General features: G+C 43.0%; 1 protein-coding gene across 2 annotated transcripts in view; it reads right to left on the reverse strand.

Annotated features, from left to right (window-relative positions):
* The window catches only part of si:dkey-122a22.2 (uncharacterized), a 191,881-nt gene that overhangs the window by 124,138 nt on the left and 48,217 nt on the right, over positions 1–19,526 (reverse strand). For both annotated transcript variants that reach the window (XM_060824317.1, XM_060824318.1), the window contains exon 5: positions 4,734–4,834. In XM_060824317.1, coding sequence (XP_060680300.1) covers positions 4,734–4,834 — 101 coding nt within the window. The remainder of the gene's footprint in view (positions 1–4,733; positions 4,835–19,526) is intronic.

The following is a 19,526-nucleotide window of genomic DNA, read 5'->3' on the forward strand; positions in this document are numbered from 1 at the left end:
TTAAAGCGGTAGCCTAGCCCCTAATAGTTCCTTATTTTAAAGGTAGGTGCACAGTGCTATGTTCCAGATACAATGTGATTGGTCAAATTACTTGACATTAAGCAAAACATAGTTTATTTAAACACCAAGGGATTTCAAGAGTAGAGAGTACATTTTTAAAATGAGAGGAGAGACACTTTAAAAAAAAACCTGAGGGGCAAATTTTTAACATGTGTGGAATGAACTTTCTGAGAAAGTGGTGGTTGCGGGTACAATTACAATGTTTAAAAGACATTTGAATAGATCTAATAGGAAAGGTTTGGAAGGTTATAGGCCAGGCGCAGACAGATGGATCTAGTTTAGTTTGGGATTATGTTCGGCATGGACTGGTTAGACCGAAGGACCTGTTTCTGTGCTATATGACTCTATGACTACAGTTAAAAATACAAACGAAAGAAAGAGGAATTTAGAATAACTTCACTACTGGAAAACCTAAGTGAATGATAGACATATACCTGTTGCTAATTAACTGTTCTAATTTCGTGTCATCCCATGAACATCAATTATTGCTAGATTATTAATTCAAAAACTCAGCTAATGTTCTGGGGACCGGGATTCGAATCCCGCCATGGCAGATGGTGGAATGTGAATTCAATAAAAACAAAATCTGGAATTAGAAATCCACTTATCACCATGAAATTGTTGTCGATTGTCAGAAAAACCCGTCTAGTTCACTAATGTCTTTCAAGGAAGGAAATCTGCCATCCTCACCTGGTCTGGCCTACATGTGATTCCAGACCCAGAGCAATGTGGTTGACACTCAATCGCTCTCTGAAATGGCCTCACAAGCCATTCAGTCATACCAATCACTACAAAGTTTCAAAGAAATGAAACCAGACGGATTATCTGGCATCAACTTAGGCACCGGAAAACATAACAGCAGAAAGAGCCCTATCGAACCTGCTAAATCCTCCTCATTGAACATCTAGGGGCGAGTACCAAAATTGGGAGAGCTGTCTCACAGATTAGGCAAGCAACAGCCTGGCACAGTCATACTCATGGAGTCATATCCTACAACAATTTTCCAGACAACACCAATACCATCCTCAGCTAAGTCTTGTCTCATCAGCTGGACACACCTAGTGAGGTGGTGGCACAGTGGTCTATGGTCAAGAGGGAGTTTCTCTGGGAGTCCTCAACATGGATTCCAGACTCCATGAACAGTCTTGTAGCTTCAGGCTAAACATGAGGAAGGAAACCTCCTGCTGATTACCAAGTACAGTCCTCCCTCAGCTGATGAATGAGTACTTCTCCATATTGAATAACATTTGGAGGAAGCATTGAGGATGGCAAGGGCACAAAATGCACCTCGGTGGGGGATTTTGAAGTCCACCACTAAAAGTGGTTCAGCAGCAGTACACAGATCAAGCTGCTCTGGTCCTAAAGGACATAGCTGCTAGACTGGGTCAACAGCAGGTGATGAGTGAATCAACAAGAAAGAAAAACATACTTGACTTCATCATTACCAATCTGCCAGCTGCAGATGCATCACTCCATGACAGTACCACTAAGAGTGGCCACAGCACAAAATTCTGCCTTCATACTGAAAATCACGTCCATATGTTGTGTGACACTATCACTGTGCTAAATGGGACAGGATTCGATCAGATCTAAAACTCAAGACTGGGGTACCATCAGGTGCTGTGGGCTATCAACGCCAGCAAAATTGGACTCCAGCACAATCGGTAGCCTCATGGCTCAGCATATCCCCCACTCAACTACTACCATCAAGCCAGGGAACACCCAGATACAATGGAGAGTGCAGGAGAGCATGCCAGCTGCTGCAACAGGCATACCTGAAGATGGGGTGAGGTGTCAACCTGGTGATGCCACCAAACAGGACTATTTGCATGCCAAACAGTATAAGCAGCAAGTGATAGACAGAAGTAAGCAATCCTATAACCAGATGCAGTCCTGCCACATCCAGTCACCAATGGCAGTGGAGGATTAAACAACTCACTGGTGGAGGAGGCTCCACAAATATCCTATCCTCAATGATGGAAGAGCCCAGCATATCAGTGCAAAAGATAAGGCTGAACCTTTTGCAACTATCTTCAGCCAGAAGTGCCAAGTCTCTGATCCATCTCGGCCTCCTCTAGCATTACAGATACTAGTCTTCAGCCAATTCAATTCACTCCATGTGATATCAAGAAATGTTTGGAGACACTGGATATTGCAAAATCCACAGGCCCTGATAACATTCTGGCAACAATACTTGTCCTCCAGAACTTGCTGCTCCGCTAGCCAAGCTGTTCCAGTACAGTTACAACACTGGCTACTAAGGATAGCTGGTCGTGTCGTTTCGTGGCTAGTTGGTGTTCATGGATGCGGGTTGTTAGCTGTCTTCCTGTTTGTCCTATGTAGTGTTTTGTGCAGTCCTTGCATGGGATTTTGTACACTACGTTGGTTTGCTCATGCTGGGTATCAAGCAGGTCCTTTGTACTGGTCAGTTGTTGTCTGACTGTGGCTGTTGGTTTGTGTGCTGTTATGAGTCCTAGTGGTCGCAGTAGTCTGGCTGTCAGTTCAGAAATGCTCCTGATGTATGGTAGTGTGGCCAGTCCTTTGGGTTGCGGCATGTCCTCGTTCCGTTGTCTTTCCCTTAGGCATCTGTTGATGAAATTGCACAGGTATTCATTTTTGGTGAATACCTTGTATAGGTGTTCTTCTTCACCAGTTATCCTTAGTAGCCACACACTCAGATGACAAACAACATGAATTCGATTGGGACAACACCACTATTATAGGGCAAGCCAACAGAGAACAGCCAGGGAATTCCTAGAGGCATGGCACTCATCCACAAATTGTATCAACAAACACATCGACCTAGACCCAATATACCGGCCACTGCAGCAGACAGCAACTGACAACCGGAAGCGGCAGAGACACACAACTATAAATGCCAGAGGAATCAGCACAGAAGCGCTTCACAGGAGGCTCCCAAGCACTGAGGATGTCACCTAGAAAGGGGACGAAACTTTTGCAACAAAAACTCCCAGCTCGGCGAACAGAACCACAACAACGAGCACCCGAGCTACAAATCTTCTCACAAACTTTTTTACAAAGATGTTGCCAGGGTTGAAGGATTTGAGCTATAGGGAGAGGTTGAATAGGTTGGGGCTGTTTTCCCTGGAATGTTGAAGGCTGAGGGATGAACTTATAGAGGCTTATCAAATCATGAGGGGCATGGATAGGGTAAAGAAACAAGGTCTTTTCCCTTGGGTGGGGGAATCCAAAAGTAGAAGGCATAGGTTTAGGGTGAGAGTGGAAAGATATAAAAAGACCTAAGGGACATTTTCATGCAGAGGGTGGTGCGTATGTGGAATGGGCTTGTCAGAGGAAGTGGTGGAGGCTAGTACAATTGCAATTTAAAAGGCATCTGGATGGCAATTTGAATAGGAAGACTTTGGAGGGATGTGGGCTAGGTGCTGGCAGGTGGGACTGGATGTGGGCCAGGTGGGACTAGATTGGGGTGGAATATCTCTATGACTCCAACCAATTAAAGATTTAATCAACAGCGCTATCCAGCAGCACCTGCTCAGCAATAACATGGTCAGTGATGCCCAGTTCGGGTTCCGTCATGGCAACTCAGCTCCAGAACTCATTACAGTCTTGGTCCAAACATGGACAAAACAGCTAAATTACAGAATTTAGGTGAGAGTGACAGCCCTTGACATCATTTGTACGCAAGTCAGAAGACAATACATTACAATATAAAATACCCATTCATAAGCAGGAGCAAAATTCACATGTCTGATCTTTAAAAACAGATTTCAATACACCCCTACATGGGACTACATTAATAAGTATGAATATTTCTAAATTGGTATCTCGTAAATCAGGGACCACCTAAAGACAGATAGATGTCAGCTGAGATTTAATGCAGAAAAATGAGATGAATCAAAAAATAAACAAGGTAATAAAATTTCAAAGGAGCTCAGGAGTAGAGTATTTATGGTTCAAACACTCAAGTGTTCAAAACTAGAATGAAAAAATTGATTAGTTTAAAAGAAGACTCCAGAACACTGATTAGCTCAGTTAGAACAATGTATCCAGGTCTGGATCACACAGAGGATGCAGGAAGGATTTGTCAGCAAATGATGATGTCAGCAAAAAAAATGACCTAGTTATGAAGAAAAGCCTACAGTTTGGATAACCAATCATGGGAAAATGATTTGGGATTTTGAAAAAATTAACAAAGTTAAAATAACTGTTTAACAATTAGAATGTAACAAGGACACCAATATCAGCAATGGGCCAACTTACCAAAGAGTAAAAAGTGAAGTCTGCAGATGCTGGAGATGAGAGCTGAAAATGTGTTGCTGGTTAAAGCACAGCAGGTCAGGCAGCATCCAAGGAACAGGAAATTCGACGTTTCGGGCCAGAGCCCTTCATCAGGATTCCTGAAGAAGGGCTCTGGCCCGAAACGTCGAATTTCCTGTTCCTTGGATGCTGCCTGATCTGCTGTGCTTTAACCAGCAACACATTTTCAACTTACCAAAGATGATGCCATAACCTTATTGTGATAAACTGCATTCTACATTACCAGTAAATGATAATGGCAAAAGACAGGAAATGATCACAGAAAGAAAAATTCATTCTGTAAAGCACAACTAACAAGGTTGTGCTATCTTTGTTTCACTTAAGCATGATTATCTCACATCATTGTTTACTTCACATAATAGTCTAATGATTACCTTCCTGTTGTCGACTCCCTCCAGAGATTATCCAGCCCAGCAGGTTTATTCCGGATCATTTTCTTACTGAAGCCAAGTCCAGCTCTGTCATATACACATGCCTGCAGAATAAGACAAAGTACATGAAATATCCCAACACAGACAAGGATAAAATAATCAAGTGTTTGATAAATGAGGTCAAGTACATGGACAATCTAAGTGAGACTTGGTTAGGAAACAAGTGTGAGTTAATGTTGTTTGCCTGATCTCAGGGTTCAGGACATCTGCTTAGGGCTAGAAGGTGGTGGGGTTTTTTTTGGTGGAGGAAGGTGAATCCAGTTATCGTGATCCATACAGGCTTCAACAACAGAGGCAAAAGAAAGGTGCTTCTGCATAGCCCGTATGAGGAGCAAGGTGGCATATTAACCTGAAAGGTCATAAACTCTGCATTATTACCTCAGACATGTGCAATTTAGCATACGGCAAGTCAAATTGGGAAGATGAATGTGTGGTTCAGAGACTGATATGGGAAGAGTGCATCTGCTTCAGGAGCAGTGACTGCACTACTGGGGAAATTGGGATCTGTATTGAACTGATACAGTCATAGAGTCACACAGCATGGAAACAAACCACCTGAATAGTATTGCAGTGGGTGTACTTTCCAACTGCATAACCAAGGAAGTGGATAAGATTTGAAGCTAAATAATGGGGTCTAGAAATTAAATTTGAGAAGATGTAGCAATTCAAAGAGTAGATTCAAGGTCAAACACAGAAGTATTAATACAAGAACTGAAAAACAGAACATGACAGGAAGGGCTACAGAGCATGAATTCAAGAGAGGCAATCAACAAAATAACATTTGCTAAAACAGTAAACGGAAAAGACTAAGAGCTCTGTATCTTCATGCACACAACATTAAAACAAAACAGATGAATTAATAGTGTAAATAAAAATGAATAAACATGGTAGCTGTCACAAAGACATGGCTGTAAGATGGCATGGATTTGGATCTGAACCCACAAGGTCACAGGACATTTAGGAATGACAGAACACTAGGACAAAGTTGGGTGATGACTATGGTAATATTAGCATAATTGAGAGAGAGATGATCCAAGATCAAGAAATCGGGATGTGGAAACTGTTTTGGTAAGGATGAGAAATGATAAAGACATGAAATAATTTCTAAACGTAAGCACATGGTCACAGTAACCACACAGCAGGGTGGAGGATAAATGCATATCGATTGGAAAATTCAGATATACAAAGAGAGCATTGATGAGGAGTTCAGTGTTTTCTTTAGTTTTAGAAGAGCATGCTCCAGAGCATTTTGGAGAATAGACTTTGACTTACATTGTGCAAAGTGATAGGGCTAATGAATGATCCTATAGTGAAGGCATCCCAAATATTAAAAGAGAGATTTGAGAATACATAGAACAGATGCAGTGTGAAGAATAAAAAAAAATTCCAAAGGACAGATCCACCACCCATATTAATAAAGAAAAGGTTTATGAATGCGCAAATACAGTTGGCAAATAGAGTTTAGAAGATTAAACAGATTATAAAATAGTGACCAAAAGAAAAAGGAAAAATTAGAGTATAAGAGAAAGCAAGCCAGGAATATTAAAATAGGTTGTCAGAATTTTTTATAATTTTTTTAAAAACACTAACAAATACTGGTTCTTTGTGGAATTCATCCTAAGATCTTAAAATAAGTGACGATCGAGACAACTGATACATTGGTTGTAAATTGTTACAAAATCAATGGAAATTTGGAAAATCTGGTTAATTTGAAAGATAGCAAATGTAACTTGTGCAAGGGTGTTGCCACAGTGGTTTCGGAATATCTCCTTCTGGAGGACAGTTAGGAAATAGCTTGTGAGTGTTCCCTGGGTGCTTTTTTAAAAAAAATTAAGGACAGCAAAGTAGTTCAGTGGTTAGCAATGCTGCCTCACAGTTCAGGGACATAGTCTTCTGAGAGTGGAATAGAACCTGTCTGTGCAAGGTTTGCACATTCCCAGTATCTGCATGCGTGCCTACTGGATGCTCTGATTTATTCCCAAAGTCCAAAGATCTGCAGGTTGGTGGATGGGCCATGCGAAATTGACCTAGGTATCCAGGGATATGCAGACCATGTGGATTAGCCATGAATTAGCAAGGTGACAGACATAGAATCTGGGTGGGTTGCTCTTAGGAGCAGAGATGTAGACTCAATGGGCTGAATAGCCTGCTTTCACACTGTAGGGATTCTATGATTCTATGAAAAGTCTTATGAGTGAGTGGGGTCGGGGCTCACATAGACACTGGAAGTTTTATTTTCAGTTAGTGAGAAGGTCTGCTGGCTACTGAAAACTGCTGGAGTGACGTTTTAAATGAGAAGCTTGCTCTTAAAAGTAAAAAGGGGCAGATTGTTTCATTCTGCAGGACTAGAGAGAACCATAACTGTTTTGCTGAATTGCATTTTTGCCAAAGTGTGTGTTTGTGGGATGCGGTCTGTAATGGAACAGTTGATGATTAGTAGTTAAATAATACATTAACTCTATTGAAATACTTAATAAAATAATGTGAAGTTTTTTTGTATTTGAATGGCATCTGGATTTCACCACCTTATACTTGCCTTTAAATAAATACAAACGTTAGGGCATGGTTATACCTTAGAATAGTTTAGGGGTAGGCGGGGCAGGGGGAGCTGTTGGTTGGTGTTGATGATCTGTTTTACTTCAAAAATACTTGGACCCATCAACTGTTTCCCATTTACAAAAGTCACACGAATGAAGGAATGGAAAGTACAGTTGCCAAGTTTGCCAATTATACAAAAATCCTTTGGTTAATTGCAAAGAGGACATTCTACAAAGGGAAATATGGAGGTTAAGAAAGCGAGCAAAGATCTAGGAAATGAAATATCCTTCATTAATAACAGCTTTTTTTAAAATATGGTTTTAATGAGGCTCCCAATGATAACTGTTAGGTAAGTTGTTGATGCAAGGAAAGGTCTTGTAACAAACAGTATCGATAAGGGACTCAGTATTTGACAGACTAATGGAACTAAAGGACAATACGTCTCCAAAGACCTGATGGCCTGCATTCCAAGAACTTTGAAGGAAGTATTCAACTTTGCAAGTTCTCACAACCTGGTTCTGTGAAATTTAAATAGCGGAGAAGCTAGCCTCTTAACATTAACTCATTGTTGTGTTGCACTCATTCTGTTCAAAATTCCTTGGCGCATTTCTTTGATAAGTGATGCTAAGCATACACGATATTAAAATAAAGCATAGAGTCATACAGCATAAAAACAGACCCTTTTGTCCAACCAGTCCATGCCAAACATAATCTTAAACTAAACTAGTCCCGTATCCTGCTCCTAGCCCATATCCCTCCAAAGCTTTCCTATTCGTGCACTTGGCCAAATATCTTTTAAATGTTGCCATTGTACCCACATCCACATTCCATATGACAACCACTCTCTGTGTAAAACAAAAAAATCCCCACATGTCTTTTTAAAATTTTTTCCTCTCACCTTAAAAACCAGCCCACTAATCTTGAAATGCCACATCCTAGGGAAAGGACAACTACCATTAAGTCTATCTACACCCCTCATGATTTTATAAACTTGTATCAGGTCACCTTTTAACCTCCTACACTCTTGTGAAAAAAGTTCCAGCCTATTCAGTCTTCCCTTATAACTAAACTTTCCACACACGGCAACATCCTAGTAAAACTCTTCCGAGCCCTCTTCTGTTTAATAATATCCTCGCAAAAACCGGGCAACCAGAATTGGGCACAGTATTCGAGAAGGGGTCTCACCAATGTCCTGTACAACCTCGACATGACTTCCCAACTTCTATACTCAAAGGACTACGCAATGAAGGCAACGTGCTAAATGCCTTTTTAACCACCCTGTCTATATGTGCAACAAACTTCAAAGAATTATATACCTGAAACCCAAGGTCCCTTTGTTCTCAAACACTATCTCAGATGCTACCGTTAATCATTTGCTGAACCAAAATGTAATACCTCACATTTATCCAGATTGAACTCCATCTGCCATATGAAGTTTGTGTGAAGTTTTGTAACTCAGGTTGCGGATGAGGTTGTTGACTTGCTTGTTGAGCTGGTAAGTTTGTTGACAAACGTTTCATCACCATACTAGGTAGCATCATCATCATCATCAGTGCACCTCCAGTGATGTGTTGGTGCTCTGTCCCAACTACTACTTGTGTGTCCTGGTTTGCTGAAGTGGGGGGGCATCATTTCAAGTTTTGTTTCTTAGTGGTTGGTATTTGGGATCCAACTCTACACGTTTGTTAATGGAGTTCTGGGTTGAGTGCCAGGCCTCCAGGAATTCCTGTGCAGGTCTTTATTTGGCTTGTCCTAGGATAAATGAGTTATCCAAGCCGAACTGGTTTCGGTTGGTATTTGGGATCCAACTCTACACGTTTGTTAATGGAGTTCTGGATTGAGTGCCAGGCCTCCAGGAATTCTTGTGCAGGTCTTTATTTGGCTTATCCTGGGATAAATGAGTTATCCAAGCCGAACTGGTTTCCTTCTTTGTTTGTGTGTATGGACACAGGTGATACTGGCTCATGAATCTTGGTGGCTAGTTGGTGTTTGTGTTCCCTAATGGCTAGTTTTCTTCTGGTTTGCCCTAGGTTATGTTTGTGGCAGTCTTATAACGTTGGTTCTGTTAGCTGTGGGTATGTGATTCTTTATACGCATCAGTGGTTTAATATGTAGTTATCAGTTTGTGGGCTTAATATCTCGGGGTTGGAGTCGTCTGGCAGTCATGTCTGGTATGTCCTTGATGTGTGGCAGGGTGACCAGTGCTTCGGGACATGTTGTGTTTTTCTGTTGTGGTCTATTGTATAGGTACCAGCGGACTGGGCTTTTTGGGTGGCTGTTGTTTTTGAATACACTGTATAGGTGTTCTTCTCCAGCTTTACGCAGCTCTGGGGTGCTGCAGTATGTTGCAGTTCGCTTGAACAAAGTTCTGAAGCACCTCCATTTGTGGGTATTGGGGTGGACGCCGTTGTAGTCGAGTATTTGATCTTTGCCTCACAACCCACTTCGTCTTCAATGACCAGGTAACGGAGCACCCATGAATGACTTGGTGGATTTAGATTTAGACTTTATTGTCATTTGTAGCAAGTACAAAACTATGGGAGTACAATGAAAAATTTTCAATGTCACCATGCATAGTGCCATCTTAGGTACAAGTACGAAACTTAAGAATGAGGTAGAAAAAAAGAACAAAGTTAAAAGTTAAACATTCAAGTTATTCTTAATATAACCTGGGAAGAAAATAAATAAAGTTAAAAGTTAAACACCACAGTTCTATCACACATCACCCTGAGTTTGAACAAGTCACACTTTACTTGTCTAGGCACAAGCGAATTTCAAACATAGTTTGTCAAGTCTTTTCTTATTACATGACATACTCGTTCCAGGTATTTGGTAAACCTTTTCTGAGGTCCTTCCAATATATTTGCCATCTCTCTTAAATGCTATGCTCGGTATTCCAGATATAGTTTCACCAGCGACCGATATAACTGAAGCATGACCACTCTACTTTTATATTCAATTCCCCTTGTGATAAATGGTAACCATCTCTTCGCTTAACTCATTACTTGCTTTCCTTATCAACTGATCTTTATACAATGTAAAAAATCAGGTGTGGGACCACCTGATGAAGGAGCAGCACTCTGAAAGCTGGTGCTTCCAATTAAACCTGTTGGACTAGAGTAGATTAGATTACTTACAGTGTGGAAACAGGCCCTTCGGCCCAACAAGTCCACACCGACCTGCCGAAACGCAACCCACTCATACATTTACCCATTACCTAACACTACGGGCAATTTAGCATGGTCAATTCACCTGACCCGCACATCTTTGGACTGTGGGAGGAAACTGGAGCACCCGGAGGAAACCCACGCAGACACGGGGAGAACGTGCAAACTCCACATAGTCTGAGGTGGGAATTGAACCCGGGTCTCTGGCGCTGTGAGGCAGCAGTGCTTACCACTGTGCCACCAACTATAACCTGGTGTTGTGTGATTTTTAACTTTGTACACCCAGTCCAACACTGGCATCTCCAAATCATGACTACCATCGATCTTTGTACATGCATGCAACAGCAGACATAGATCCCTCTACATCTAAGAACTCTGCAATTTCTCACTATTCAGATACAGTTTCTTCTAAAATGGACAATTTCACATTTTCATACTTGCTTATAGAAACTGTTTGCTTGATGATGTTTTTCTCTCTGGTTGTGGGTGCCTATAATGAGTTTCGTCACTTTTTTTTCCAAATAAAAATGATCTAGAGGAAAATTTGTTTATAAACTACACTGGCTGGTGAAGGGTGGGATCTACAACAGCAGGGAGGGAAATGTGAGGATGGAAGCAGGTAAACTGAACAGAAATAGTAAGTTGAAGAGACAGGTCAGGCTGGGAAGTGACAGGGAGCAAAAAATCCCTGTTGGATTAATTTGCTTCAATTCAATGCAAGAAACAGATAAGGCCGATAAACAGGACTCCCATTTATCTCCCAGCCGCCTTAGGACCCCCACATTCCTGATGAAGAGCTTATGCTTGAAACATCGACTCTCCTGCGCCTCAGATACTGCCTGACCAGCTATGCTTTTCCAGCATGAAACGATTCGACTCTGATCTCCAGTCCTCATTTTCTCCTAGATAAATCTCCTTGTCCTGAACAGAAATATCCAACGACACTGCAAGAGGCTAGAGAAATAATCGCGGGGCTCTGGCTAATATTTTTGCATCATCGTTAACCATGGGTGAAGTCCTGGAAGACTGGAAGGTAGCAAATGTTACTCAAGAAGGACTTCCAAATAAAACCTGGGAACTGTAGATCAGAGAGCCTAATATCTGTGGGAGGTAAGTTGCTTCATAAGATTCTGAGAGAAAATATATACATGTATTTGGAAAGTCAGAGTATGCTTAGGAGTAGTCAGCATGGCTTAAGTATGGGAGATCATGCCTCACAAATGTTTTAGAGCTCTTTGAAGAAGTGACCAGGAAGGTTGATGAGGGTAGGGCAGCAGACATAGTCTGTATGGATTTCACTAAGGCCTTTCATAAGTTCCACATGGTAGACCGCTCGAGAAGATTAGATCGCATGGAATCCAGGGCGAGGTGGCAAACTGGATACATAATTGGCTTGATGGTAGGAAGCAGAGGGTAATAGTGGAAAGGTGCTTGTCAGACTAGTGGTGTACCTCAGGGGTTGGTGCTGCACCCACTGCTATTTGTTATCTGTATTAATTGATTTGGATGAAAATGTACATGATAGGGAGAGGCTGAACAGGCTGAGGCTGTTTTCCCTGGAGCGTTGGAGGCTAAGGGATAACCTTATAGAGCTTTGCAAAATGATGAGGGGCATGGATGGGGTAAATAGGCAAGGTCTTTTCTCTGGGATCGGTGAGTCCTGAACTAGAGGGCATAGGTTTAAGGTGAGAGGGGAAAGATATAAAAGAGACCTAAGGGGCAACTTTTTTCACGCAGAGGGTGGTACGTGTATGGAATGAGCTGCCAGAAGAAGTGGTGGAGGCTGGTACAATTGCAACATTTAATAGGAAGGGTTTGGAGGGATATGAACTGGGTGCTGGCAGGTGGGACGAGATTAGGTTGGGATATCTGCTCGGTGTGGACAGGTTGGACCGTCTCTATGACATCTCCATGACATGATTAGTAAGTTTGCAGATGACACTAAAATAGTCGGTATTGTGGACAGTGTGGAAGGTTATCATAAATTGCAGCAGGACCTTAGTCAGCTGGGGAAGTGGGCAGAGAAATGGCAAATAGAGCTTAAATGATGATAAACGTGTGGTCTTGCATTTTGAAAAGTCAAATCAAGGTAGGAGTTTCAGGGTGAATGGTCAGGACATTTGGAGTGTAGAGGAACAGAGAAACCTTGCAGTTCAGGTGCATGGCTCCATGAAAGTGGAGTCACAGATAGACAGGGCAGTGAAGAAAGCTTTTGACACACTGGTCTCCATCAGTCAGGGCATTTAGTATAGAAGTCAGGAAGTTATGTTGCAATTGTTAAGGATTTTGGTGAGGCTGCACTTGGAATAGTGTGTTCAGTTTTGGCCACTTTGCGAGAGAAGGGGTGTTATCAAACTGGAAAGAGCACAGAAGAAATTTGCAAGGATGTTGCCTGGACGCAATGGTCTAAATTATAGGGAAGAGGTTGGACATGCTAGGAAGATTAGATCAACTTCTATCAGATCTATTTGGCCAAACTACTTTCTTTACAGCGTAGCAGACTGAAGGGGGAGTCTTATAGAAGCGTATAAGATCATGAGAGGTATGGATAGGGTGAATGCACTCAGTCTTTTTCCTCAAGGTTGGGGAATTGAGAACTCGAGGGCATCACTTTAAGCTTAGAGGGGAGAGATTGAAAGAGAACTGCAGGGGCAACGTTTTTACACAGAGGGTGGTTTGCATATGGAATGAGCTGCCAGCAGAGGTTGTTGAGGCGAGTTACATGAACAAAATTTACAGTCATATAGATGTACAGCATGGAAACAGATCCTTCATTCCAACTCGTCCATGTGACCAGATATTCTAATCTAATCTACAGAATATACAAAATTACTGCATAGAACATTACAGGGCAGTACAGGCCCTTCGGTCCTTGATGCTGCACCGACCTGTGGAACCATACTGAAGCCAATTTATCCTACACTATTCCATTTTCATCTGTATGCTTATCTAATGACCATTTAAAGTTGGCAAGTCTACTTCTGATGCAAGCAGTTCATTCTACGCTTCTACTACTGAGTAAGGAAACTACCTCTGACATCTGTCCTATATCTATCACCCTGAAGAAGGGCTTAGGCCCGAAACGCCGATTCTCCCGTTCGTTGGATGCTGCCTGACCTGCTGCACATTTCCAGCAACACAGAATAAAGATGAAGGAGGTAAAGCCATACTGTCTCTATGAGCATTTTGCTTCAACTAAGAGGGGAGGAGCTGGATGACAATATTGTCATCGTTAGCAGGGTTCGAGTCCCTTGGATGGGTTTGATTGAGGTTCGAGTCCTCTGCCCAAAAATGGGGTTAGAGTCCTTTGGGTGGGTTTGAGGTTTGAGTCCTCTGTGCAGTAGTGAGGTTTGAGACCCCTGGGTGGATTAATTGAGGTTTGTCTCTTCTGCGTGTATTGAGGTTCAGGTCCCCTGGGTGGGTTAATTAAAGGTTCGAGCTCTGTGTTTACGTGAGGTTCAAGTTCTCCATGTTTAATTAAGATTTAAGTCTTCTGTGTTTAATTGAGAATTGAGTCCTCTGTGTTTGACTGGGGTTCAAGCACCCATGAGGAGTAAAGTGAGAAGTCGCTTAGTGGCAAAATTTGAGGCTCTGCGAGTCTTTGTTCGGGGAGCGAGCAAGCAGCATGGATTGCGGTGCATTGTCCGCTGTGAGGGCTTTCTCTTGTAACAAGTGTAATTTCAGTGAGAAGATACAAAATAAAGGTTGCACCAATATTTGGGTTGAAAAAGGACATTTTCAATGTAAATTGTGCAATGCTGAGAGTGCTTGATGTTTAAAAAAAATTGCTTTGTTAAAATATTGGTTCGAAAGGTCCTTTTCAGTGACTGCTTTGCCTTGTTTGAATCAGAATCTCAATTCAGTGTGGGCTATGTAATGGAGCAGATTTTGCTTTTACATTGACACTGTACAACATTATGTCCCTTTTAAAATGATCAAACTTGTAACCTTAAAGCAAATTGATTTGAGTGTGCTGAGCCCCGATTTGTGTGAAATTCTACAAGGCCTGTTCAAAAAAAGTTGGGTCAGTGGTCATGTTTTAGCCAGATGAGAATACTGTATAATAATATCTTTGCTGCTGTGTTTTTAATGTAGAGTGTTCATGAAAAGAAGAGTGCATTTTGAGTTTGATGTTATAAGATTTTAGAGAATATTAGAACTTGAGGCTGAGCTGTTTCAGTTCTTTCAATTGTTGTTAAGATGTCATTGGCTGTCTTCATATTGTAAATTCAAAGAATGTTGATCACTACCAAAGTTGCCACTGTAATTCCGACTGTTTTATTTGGGAAGTTTCATTTGGAGAACATATTTTAAATTAGACTGCACTTGTTTCCAATGGATATTTGAGATTTAATTCTGAACTGAAACTGCCTCTTCAATTGCTAAAGAACAGCAAACATTTTGTTGTTTTCTTGCTGTTCCAGACTTTTGAAATTCTTTTCCTGACAGCTTTCATATTTTGCCAGGTACCAATTTGTGAAAGGAAGATAACTTTTGAATAACCTGAATGAGGTCCATCAAGGGTTTGATTTTAGGACCATTGATTGTTGTTTATAAATGACTGAATTGTTTGGACAGTACAATTTCAAAGTTTATGGATTGTATAAAACTTGATAATGTCTAAAAAAGTGAACAGAGTAACAGAGTAACAAAAGAATTCAACGAATGTTAAAATAGGCAGACACAATTTAGTGTAGTTAAATGGGTGACTATCTACATACTGATAACCACCTTGGCAAGGAAGGAATGAGAGGGGAATTAGAGTTATAGAGTCATAGAGATGTACAGCATGGAAACAGACCCTTCGGTCCAACCTGTCCATGCCGACCAGATATCCCAACCCAATCCAGTCCCACCTGCCAGCACCCAGCCCATATCCCTCCAAACCCTTCCTATTCATGTAGCAATCTAAATGCCTCTTAAATCCTCACTCTCTCGGCGGAGCAGGTAATGGCTGTCTGGTGGGGTTTTTTTTAAGTCGCGGGTATAGTCCAGTTTTTGTTTTTTAACGGCTAAAATTTAAAGTTTTTTTTAAGCGCCTAGCGGACCGGGAAGCTGGTGTCGCGCTAGCTTACCTGGGAAGGTTTTTTTTCTTATAAAAGCGCGCAGGCGAGGAACCCGAGGCACTACAGGGGTGGAGTCTCCCACCCGCCCTCTTTCTCTAACCTAATAATAAGACCCGTTGTGGTAAGCAGGTAAGTGCTGCACTTTGCTTGTTTGTTTCTTTAGATCTAGTTTTTAAAGTTTACCTTTTTAGAGGGATGGCAGCGAAGGCGGTGCAATCTTCCTCTTGCAATATGTATGAGGTGAGGGAAGCCATTAGCGTCCCTGCTGATTATACTTGCAAGAAGTGCACCCATCTCTAGCTCCTCCAAGACCGTGTTAGGGAACTGGAGCTAGAGTTGGATGAACTGCGGATCATTCGGGAGGCAGAGGTGGTCATGGATCAGAGCTTTAGGGAAGTAGTTACTCCGAAAGTTATAGAGAGATGGGTGACAGTGAGGGGGAATGGGAGGAAGCAGCCAGTGCAGGGACCACCTGCGGTCATTCCCCTCAAGAACAAGTATACCGTTTTGGATACTTGTTGGGGGGATGACTTACCAGGGATAAGCAATGAGGTTCAGGCCTCTGGCACGGAGCCTGTCCCCGTTGCTCAGAAGGGAAGGGTGGAGAAAGGTAGAGCGATAGTTATTGGGGACTCAATAGTGAGGGGCACAGATAGGCGGTTTTGTGGGGGCGACAGAGACTCACGCTTGGTATGTTGCCTCCCAGGTGCAAGGGTACGTGATGTCTCTGATCGTGTTTTCCGGGTCCTTAAGGGGGAGGGGAGCAGCCTCAGATCGTGGTCCATGTTGGAACCAACGACATAGGTAGGAAGAGGGGTGAGGATGTTCGGCAGGCTTTCAGGGAGCTAGGTTGGAAGATCAGAGCTAGAACGAACAGAGTTGTTGTCTCTGGTTTGTTACCCGTGCCACGTGATAGAGAGTCGAGGAATAGGGAGAGAGAACAGTTAAATGCGTGGCTACAGGGATGGTGCAGGAGGGAGGGATTCCAGTTTCTGGACAACTGGGGTTCTTTCTGGGGAAGGTGGGACCTCTATAAACAGAGATGGTCTACACCTGAACCTGAGGGGCACCAGTATCCTTGGGGGGAGGTTTGCTAGTGCTCTTTGGGAGGGTTTAAACTAACTCTGCAGGGGCATGGGAACCTGGACTGTAGCTTTAGGGTACAGGACCTTGAGTGTAGGGAGGTTAGGAACAAGGCATCGATCTCGAAGGAGGGTGCCTGTAAACAGGAAGGTGGCATGAATTGTGTATACTTCAATGCCAGAAGTATAAGAAATAAGGTAGGTGAACTTGCAGCGTGGGTTGGTACCTGGGACTTCAATGTTGTGGCCATTACAGAGACGTGGGTAGAACAGGGACAGGAATGGCTGTTGCAGGTTCCAAGGTTTAAATGTTTTAGCAGGGTCAGAGATGGAGGTAAAAGAGGGGGAGGTGTGGCATTGCTTGTCAAGGATAGTATTACAGTGGTGGAAAGGACGATGGAGGAAGACTTGCCATCTGAGGTAGTTTGGGCTGAGGTTAGAAATAGGAAAGGTGAGGTCACCCTGTTAGGAGTTTTCTACAGGTCTCCCAATAGTCCGAGAGAAGTAGAGGAAAGTATTGCGAGGATGATTCAGGAGAAGAGTGAAAGTAGCAGGGTGGTTGTTATGGGGGGCTTTAACTTTCCAGATATTGACTGGGAAAGCTATAGCTCGAGTTCGTTAGATGGGTCGGTGTTTGTCCAATGTGTGCAGGAGGGTTTCCTGACACAATATGTGGACAGGCCAACAAGAGGGGAGGCTATACTGGATTTGGTTCTAGGTAATGAACCAGGCCAGGTGTTAGACTTGGAGGTAGGTGAGCACTTCGGGTACAGTGACCACAACTCGGTGACTTTTACTCTAGTGATGGAGAGGGATAAGTGTGCACTGCAGGGCAAGAGTTATAGCTGGGGGCAGGGAAATTATGATGCGGTGAGGCACGACTTAGGATGCGTGGATTGGAAAAATAGGCTTCAAGGGAAGAACACAAATGATATGTGGAGATTGTTCAAGGAACAGCTATTGGGTGTCCTTGATAAGTATGTACCAGTCAGGCAGGGAGTAAAGGGTCTTGTGAGGGAGCCGTGGTTTAATAAGGAATTGGAATCCCTTGTGAAAGGGAAGAGGGCGGCCTACGTAAAGATGAGGCGTGAAGGTTCAGTTGGGGCGATTGAGAGTTATAAAGTAGCCAGGAAGGATCTAAAGAGAGAGCTAAGAGCAGCGAGAAGGGGACATGAAAAGTCCTCAGTTGGTAGGATTAGGGAAAACTCAAAGGCTTTCTATAGGTATGTCAGGAATAAAAGGATGACTCGGGTAGGTATCGGTCCAGTCAAGGATAGTAGTGGGAAGTTGTGCGTGGAGGCGGAGGAGATTGGAGAGACACTAAATCAATACTTCTCGTCAGTATTCACTCAGGAACAGGACACTGCTGCTGATGTGAATATTGAGTCACAAGTGATTAGAATGGATGGCCTTGAGGTATGTAGGGAAGAGGTCTGGGGAATACTGGAAAGGATGAAAATAGATAATGGGCGGAACGGTGGCACAGTGGTTAGCACTGCTGCCTCACAGCGCCAGGGACCTGGGTTCAATTCCCACCTCAGGCGACTGACTGTGTGGAGTTTGCACGTTCTCCCCGTGTCTGCGTGGGTTTCCTCCGGGTGCTCCGGTTTCCTCCCACAGTCCAAAGATGTGCGGGCCAGGTGAATTGGCTATTCCAAATTGCCCATAGTGTTAGGTAAAGGGGTAAGCGTAGGGGTATGAGTGGGTTGCGCTTCGGCGGGTCGGTGTGGACTTGTTGGGCCGAAGGGCCTGTTTCCACACTGTAAGTAATCTAATCTAATAAAAAAATCTAATCTAATGTGCGGGTAAGGTGAATTGGCCATGCTAAATTGCCCGTAGTGTTAGGTAAGGGGTATATGTAGGGGTATGGGTGGATTGTGCTTCGGCAGGTCGGTGTGGACTTGTTAGGCCGAAGGGCCTGTTTCCACACTGTAAGTGATCTAATCTAATCTAATCTAATCAGATAAGTCCCCTGGGCCTGATGGCATTTATCCTAGGATCCTCTGGGAAGCTAGGGAGGAGATAGCGGAGCCATTGGCCTTGATTTTTATGTCGTCATTGTCTACAGGAATAGTGCCAGAAGACCGGAGGATAGCAAATGTGGTCCCCTTGTTCAAGAAGGGGAGTAGGGATAGCCTGAGTAACTATAGGCCAGTGAGTCTCACTTCTGTTGTGGGCAAAGTCTTACAGAGAATTGTAAGGGATAGGATTTATGAACATCTGGATAGGAATAATGTGATCAAGGATAGTCAGCATGGTTTTGTGAAGGGCAGGTCTTTGAGAAGGTGACCAAGGAAGTGGACGATGGTAAAGCAGTAGATGTGGTGTATATGGATTTTAGCAAGGCGTTCGATAAGGTACCCCATGGTAGGCTAATGCAAAAACTACGGAGGTATGGCATTGAGGGTGCATTAGAGGTTGGGATTAGGAATTGGCTGGCTGGAAGGAGACAGAGGGTAGTAGTTGATGGTATAGGTTCATCATGGAGTACAATTACGAGCGGTGTTCCACAAGGATCTGTTTTGGGGCCAGTGCTGTTTGTCATTTTTATAAATGACCTAGAGGAGGGGCTTGAAAGCTGGGTGAGCAAGTTTGCGGATGACACGAAAGTCGGTGGAGTTGTGGACAGTGAAGAAGAATGTGGCAGGTTACAACGGGATATCGATAAGTTGCAGAGCTGGGCAGAAAGGTGGCAAATGGAGTTCAATGTCGCTAAGTGTGAAGTCATTCACTTTGGTAGGAGTAACAAGAAGATGGATTACTGGGCTAATGGTAGGCTACTTGGTAGTGTGGATGAGCAGAGGGATCTTGGTGTCCATGTACACAGATCTCTGAAAGTTGCCACCCAGATAAATAGTGCTGTGAAGAAGGCATATGGTGTAC

The sequence above is a fragment of the Hemiscyllium ocellatum genome, chromosome 4, assembly GCF_020745735.1.
Source record: "Hemiscyllium ocellatum isolate sHemOce1 chromosome 4, sHemOce1.pat.X.cur, whole genome shotgun sequence".
In the NCBI taxonomy this organism is placed as follows: Eukaryota; Metazoa; Chordata; class Chondrichthyes; order Orectolobiformes; family Hemiscylliidae; genus Hemiscyllium; species Hemiscyllium ocellatum.